General features: G+C 42.9%; 1 protein-coding gene across 1 annotated transcript; it reads left to right on the forward strand.

Moving 5' to 3' along the window:
• Positions 1–3,635: 3,635 nt before the first annotated feature.
• LOC142357130 (uncharacterized) lies at positions 3,636–6,173 on the forward strand. The gene is made up of 3 exons (XM_075408816.1): positions 3,636–4,032; positions 4,411–5,151; positions 5,557–6,173. The coding sequence occupies exons 1-3, from the start codon at positions 3,636–3,638 to the stop codon at positions 6,171–6,173; spliced, it is 1,755 nt and encodes a 584-aa protein (XP_075264931.1).
• Positions 6,174–6,889: the final 716 nt, after the last annotated feature.

The raw sequence follows: 6,889 nt of genomic DNA on the forward strand, positions 1-6,889 counted from the left end.
TATTTATGTTGTAATCGAGCTCATTTTATCATTCAAATCATTTAATCATTCGAAAGCTTCCATTTTCTCTATACATGCTTCTCAGCTATTGCTTTGTGTTAAATGCGTATTTCTTTGCTGACTAGACTTATAAAGGAGCTAAAACTTTATTTTTGTGTTAACATCTCGTAGTTAATTTATTAACAAAATGTATTTAAAACAAAAGTCTGGCTTAACTATAAAAGACAGCGCTATAATGTTTGACATAGTTATTGGTAATTACAACCTTTGTGCTATAGGCCTTCTTTCACGTGCTTCTGTGGATTATTTTACGTTTAATTTCACCTTTTATAGGAACTGTGTGCTATTTATAGAACTTCTATCAAAAATACGGAAAACAAAAGCCTCACCTTGTTATTTGAGCTACGCAACTCAAATTTAATAAAGACACTCTTAACATTGTACTTGGTGCTATTTGGGTGTTATTACAACAACATTATTGTTTTATACTTTAATTTTTTTTTGTTTTTTATTCAATAAAATTTGGGAAGAAGTGCAGTAAAATTTGATACCACTTGTCCTTGAGCTAACATTTTTGGGGGAGTTCTTCCAAACCGGGCCTTTTCCTTCTGCGTCGTCTTGCGAGCAGGGGTGTCGGGTTGTTCACGGGGTCCCCCTTATGCTTCCTCTTCAGATGGTGATAATCGTGCCCTCCAGCACAACTACCAGAAGAGCGATCCAACTTAACCCGTGCAACCTCACTGGAGAGAAATCCGGGTTCACTGGTGACGACAGCAGACAAGAGCCCTCTTCGCTGATCCCACCGTCGATTCCAGGGAGACCATTGATAATGAGGACAGCGTGCCAAACCATCTCTCGCAGATAGAGAGTGTCACCAGGCCGTTGAATCACGAATCTAAATCCCTTCCCTGCTGGCCCCTGAACAAGCATGACATTTGAAAACTAAGATGAAAAACCGCACTATGCTCCCATAGTTTTAGCAGAGGAACAAACAAACAGTCAAAACGAACTAGAACTAATTACGCAATTACTTTGAGGAAGCTGCACATTTCTTTCAAATCCAGCCCTCTGATGAATGGTGCCGTGTCAGTCTTGACGTCTTGGCTTACAATCTAGAGCTTCATGCCACAGAGAAGAACGCCGAGATCAGGCAGCCTGGGCTTCGAATCAACATGAGGCTCTGTGTAAGTGTATGAGTTGGCAACCAAGAGGCTTAGGTCATATAGACGTTCGCCCCCAAACACACGGAAGTTGAAAAAGCCGGACAGGTTTTCAGTACGATGTGGCCGTGTGTGTTAACTAAGAATGTCACGAGGATACACGTTCGCACAATCACGACTGAAATGCTCAATCCGGCCACATCATTTTGTTGCTGGCGAAGCGTCCCTTGAAATTCAAGGGTGTCTTCATTTCCGTTGTCAACTGCTGTGGAAAGCAAACAACACAACATGCACTCGCAATTCATGGAATGAACAACAATTACGCCACTAATACTACAGCTATACGTGCTTCAATTTTCTTACGTTCATGTCGGGCCTGCTGAACGCCATCAGAGGCTCCCGCGAAGAATACCCACACCCACACTCTGGCCCTCAATTTCATCACGGGTCACCTCTGGCACAGACGACATCCTGCCACTCGCAATAAAACTCCATGGCTCTCTTGCCCACTCTACCTTACTCTGATGTTTTTCATTGGATGCTGGTTCACACACAGAATTAACAGCCTGTGCCTCACTACTATCACAATTCATCGCTAATAAACGAGATCAGAAGACCTTGAAAACTGAAATTTGAAAAACTTAGCTTTTTTTTTCTTTTGAAGAAGTGGGAGTGTCATGGCCCTCATATGCATTCGTGTCATGCTTAAACTTATTTGTACAATCCATTCGCGTGCTTTTACCCCATTGTTAGTAAAGTTTAATTCATTCACACGCCCATAAACATTCGGGATTATAAAGATTGAATTGTGCAATGCTCTTACTATATCTCGTGCAAATATTTATCATCAAATGTTGTGCGCTAATCTAATTGCCTTTCTCAGAACAGAGAGAACGATAGCTACAGCTCAGCTGACTCGTGAATAAAACATTTGCTGCACAAAAATTTTTTTCTGGAGATTCAAAACTGCCAAAAGAACTCTTTCGAGCATCCTGACTTAAAATCTTTAAATAAAGCTTGAGAAACCCAAAATAGTTAGAGCCCTCAAAATCGCTCTAATTAGCTGACATATTGGAGAATGTCATATGGGTATAGCTTGTACGCCGCTGACAACCATCTTGAGGGAAACTCACAGATTTGAGGGGTAGATTCTTTGCCATTTGAGGGACTTGAAGGAATCTTTGCCATGGACAGATTTGAGTATCGAGTTCTCGAAATTTCTGCCTCAGCTGACGTCGCTTCATGCTATGCCCCTGATTTCTCAAAAGACTCAAATTTTGAACATTTTCCTCTTATTAATGTCCTTCGAATCAAACGACGGATTTATAACTTTGAAATGCTCGCACGAATCATTAATAAATGCTTTCCGTGTCTGCAATATTAATTTGGGACTTTATTATGAGCCCAATATAGAAGCCGACATGTCGTCCCTCCCGAACTCTTGCAGTTTCTTGTGAATTCCATTTTCCTGGCTGCGACACTTTAAGAATTGTTCCAGTGTAAAATAATTATGCGTTTATAAATGCGATTTAACTGATTTTAGCCATTTTGACTTCGAATATGGTCGTCAAATGAATGTTTTTTTGTTACTTATAGTTTTCTTGCCGTGCGAGGTATCTCGGTGCAGCCTATCTTTCCTTGTATCGAATCTTATAAACAATTCGAAATGCTTAGACGTTTTTAATGTTTCTCTGCCGAGAGATATAACGCCGCCATTTTGGACTTTTGACCATGAATTGAACAGATTCGTTCATGGGTTGCAAAACTTTGAAAGCAAAGATTTTTTTGAAGCTGTTGAACAAAATAAGGCGTTGAATTTCCAGTAATATTCAAAAAATGACACTTGGTCAAATAGCGTGGATGAAAAAATCAACGACTTCTTTCCTATTAAGGACTCTTGATCGAAACTGTTATCCTGGACGATGATTGTGGACAACTGTTATCCTGATCGTTTATACTTCTTTTCAACCTGTTTTTTATTGCTCCCGAAAGAAGTTTGAAGTAATTATTGTAAACGTGTTGGTCTTTTTATACTGTTGCCAATGCAAATGGGTACGTTTTCATTTGCCGCATCATCCGGTCATGAACCCAAACAAACCTGGTAAGGTGCGAAGGGTCCTCAATGGTGCCTCCAAGTTTCAAGGAGTTTCTTTGAACAAAGTCCTGCTAACTGGTCCAGATCTTCTACAGAAGTTGATTCACACGCTGATCAGATTCCGTCAGCATTAAATCGCTGTATCCGCTTACATCTAGGGAATGTTCCTGCAGGTAGGTGTGTTGCCATCTGATCAACCAGCTCTCCGTTTTTTGTGGCGGGAGGACCCCTCAAAGACCGTTGAGGTGTATCAGTACACTAGACACATCTTCGGCGCAAAAGATTCGCCGACTTGCGCAAATTACGCGTTGCAGCGAACAGCACGAAATCATGAAAAAGAGTATCCAGATGCAGCAAAGGCAGTTCATGAAAAATACTATATGGATGATTACCTGGACTCACTGGAATCTCCTGATGGGGCGCTCAAGCGGTCACGAGACTTGGTCAAGTTACTTAGTAAGAGTGGTTTCAAACTAACTAAGATCATTAGTAGTGTGCCAGGTTTACTAGAAGAGCTTAAAGATCAATCAGTTGAGGCTGTTCCGAAAGTCATTGGTGCATCAATGGAAGAGTCATCCTCTCATGTGTTGGGATTAAAGTGGGATCATACCAAAGACACTCTAGTAGTAAGTCGCGGCAGTTCTTGTGATAGCAGTAAAGCAGTCACGCAAAGGTTGGTTTTGAGTTTAGTAGCCAAAGTATTTGATCCCATCGGCTTAGTTGCTCCTTTTACCGTCACAGCACGACTTCTCCTGAAAAGTGTCTGGCGTTTACATGGTCAGAGCTGGGATAAAAAACTCCCCAATGAGATGATTGATCGATTCTCCTCGTGGAGTTCTGAGTTACCAACGCTGGCTTTGTTAACATACCTCGCTGCTATTTTTCCGGTCCTTTTGAACACCTCGAATTGCACGTATTCGGAGATAGTTCTCAGGAAGTTTTTAGCGCAGTTGCGTTCTTGCGTGCACTTGTCAGTCCGCCATCTGAAAATAAACGCACTGAACTTGCATTCGTGCTCGGAAAAGCACGGGTCGCCCCAATGAAGACTCACCGTGCCGAAGCTTGAACTACAGGCAGCTTTGCTCGCAGCCCGATTGAGAGAAGAAGTATGCAAAGCACTTACTGTACCTGTTCATAATACGTTTATGTGGACAGATAGCACTACTGTCCTCAAATGGTTGAACTCGCTGGAAAAGCAACCAAGATTTGTCGCAAACCGCGTCTCGGAGATTCTTGAAGGGACAAGTGTCGATCAATGGCATCATGTTGCATCTCATGCTAATCCTGCCGACGCAGGTACCAGAGGAATGTCTTCTGAAGCGCTGCAAAAAAGCAGTTGGTTGCATGGTCCCCAGTTTCTCCGAACTTCCGATTTCCCGTTCCAGCCGAATACCTATGTAGTTAAAAACATCAAATTGAAGAGTCATTCAATTGATGCATCCTCTTCAGAGATGACTTTAACTTTGATAACCGACGTTTTCAAAAGGGACTTTAGCCTTCCGTTCCTCGAGTTCAGTTCGTATCCTAAACTGCTTAGGATACTTGCGTATTGCATGCGATTACTTCCTCGTCATCTCGCCTATCGGTCTTCTGGAAAGGAAATAGTTGATCCGGAAGAACTTAACGCTGCAGAACAAAAACTGCAGTTAATTATTCAATCTGAATCATTCCCCCTTGAGCGACAACAGCTTGCTCAAGAAAAACAAATTAACAAGAAAAGCCGTATTGCCGTTTACTCGCCGTTCATTGGACCTGGTGGCCTACTACGGTCAACCGGTCGCATTAAGCGTCTCGCCGAAATTGACTTTGACTTGAAGCATCCAATAATATTTGATGGACGCCATCCATTAGTTCTGTTGTTCCTACGCCGCATGCAGCTGAAGCATCACCATGAAGGTGTCGATTATCTCCGTGCACTTATCCAAAGAAGATTTGTGGTCCTGAAACTTCGTTCAACACTCCGTTCTATTCGCCTCAGTTGCGTTCTTTGCCGAAAAAGAAATGCAACACCCGTCCAGCTGATGATGGCTGATCTTCCGTCTGAACGACTTGGGTTTCAGAGTCCGCCTTTCACCAACGTGGGTCTAGATTACTTTGGACCTTTTTACGTAACGATACGCCGCTCATCTGAGAAAAGATGGGGCTTCTTGTTCACATGTATCACGACTCGTGCCGTACATGTCGAGATAGCGCACTCGATGGATGCAAACACCTGTGTGATGGGTATCGAGCGATTCATCGCACGTCGTGGATTGCCATCAGTAATCTGGTAAGACAATGGGACGAACTTTGTCGGTGCAGAAAAGGACCTATTGGCATGTCTGCTCAATTGGGATGCAAAGTTGATAGCTTCAAAACTCGCACAGAAGGGAATCAAATGGAAATTTAATCCACCGGCATCGCCGCATCACGGAGGCGTCTTGGAAAGGCTTGTGCGTAGTTTCAAGCGAACTTTGTACGCCATACTCGACAACCGCCGACTTACTGATGAAGTACTACAGACGACTTTCCGTTTAGTCGAACAGACGCTGAATAACCGCCCGTTGACGCCGGTTAGTTCCGACGTTAACGACTTCGACGCCTTGACGCCGAACCACTTCCTCCTTGGAAATCGCAGCTCCTGCTTGCCTTCACTCGCTCCGGTTGATGACTTTAACCATCGTAAGAGGTATGCTAGAGCGCAAGCTTACGCGAATGAGATTTGGAAGCGTTGGTTAAAAGAGTACGTCCCTGCGTTGAACCGCCGCCCCAAATGGAGAACTCAACCAACCGGAGTGCTGAAAACTGGCGACTTAGTCTGGATAGTCGATGACGACAGCCAAGGGGACACTATCCACTCGCTAGAGTTTCGAGTCTGCGTTACGGTAACGATGGAATTGCGCGATCTGCCGAAGTGCGAACACCAACCGGCACCCTAACCCGCCCCGTAATTAATCTATTGCCTGTCTTAGAATCATCACTTTTGGGGCCGGAGGATGTTGCCAATGCAAGTGCGTACAAGCGAAAGGGAATAACATGTGCGTTCGCACAGATTGTTCTATAACCTATTTCGCCGAGCGGTTAAGACCTCTGGCCCGCGCCCCAGAGGTCGCGGGTTCAAATCCCGTCAAAGTCAGAACTTTTTGCCCCCATAAAATTTTGTGTATGGTTTTTAGGTTAAACTTAATAGGTTTTTGACCTCTTTTCGACCTTCAACTAGAGATCAAAGATACGTTTGGCGGACGACCTTCTGGTTGTCTAATGCAATAAAAAACATGCGGTTTTCTCTCGTATAGAGAGCTTATGGTTTTTTGTGTGTTATCATGTGTAATGTTATCGTCTTGTACGTTCGAGATACGCTTGTTAAACATGTTTCTATACGTAAATAGATCATGAAAGTTACTTCGTGAGTTTGTCTATGTTCCGATACATAGTAAAAACCTTCCAAATTGATTCTTGAAATTTATATACTTTTTCTTTCAAGAATTATTCAAGTTTATTACTCTATACGAGAACGAGGCACAACAAATACAAAATTTCCGCTTGCCCGTTTTTGCAATTTTGTTCTAGAACATTCTTTGACTTCTTCGGTGACTTTTTCACGCTTCACTTCTTCATTTTGAGCGATTTCAATTGCTCTTATTGTTTCTTGCTA

This window comes from Convolutriloba macropyga, unplaced genomic scaffold (genome assembly GCF_964194025.1).
Source record: "Convolutriloba macropyga unplaced genomic scaffold, txConMacr16.3 SCAFFOLD_2710, whole genome shotgun sequence".
NCBI classification, from domain to species: domain Eukaryota; kingdom Metazoa; phylum Xenacoelomorpha; order Acoela; family Convolutidae; genus Convolutriloba; species Convolutriloba macropyga.

Bases quoted from the DNA above. Each gene is read 5' to 3' on its own strand.
- LOC142357130 (XM_075408816.1), top strand. From the start codon at position 3,636: ATGGATGATTACCTGGACTCACTGGAATCTCCTGATGGGGCGCTCAAG. The intron at 4,033-4,410 runs GTCAGAGCTGGG...TTATGTGGACAG, and splicing joins AAGTGTCTGGCGTTTACATG to ATAGCACTACTGTCCTCAAA. The intron at 5,152-5,556 runs GTGTCGATTATC...TTGTCGGTGCAG, and splicing joins GCTGAAGCATCACCATGAAG to AAAAGGACCTATTGGCATGT.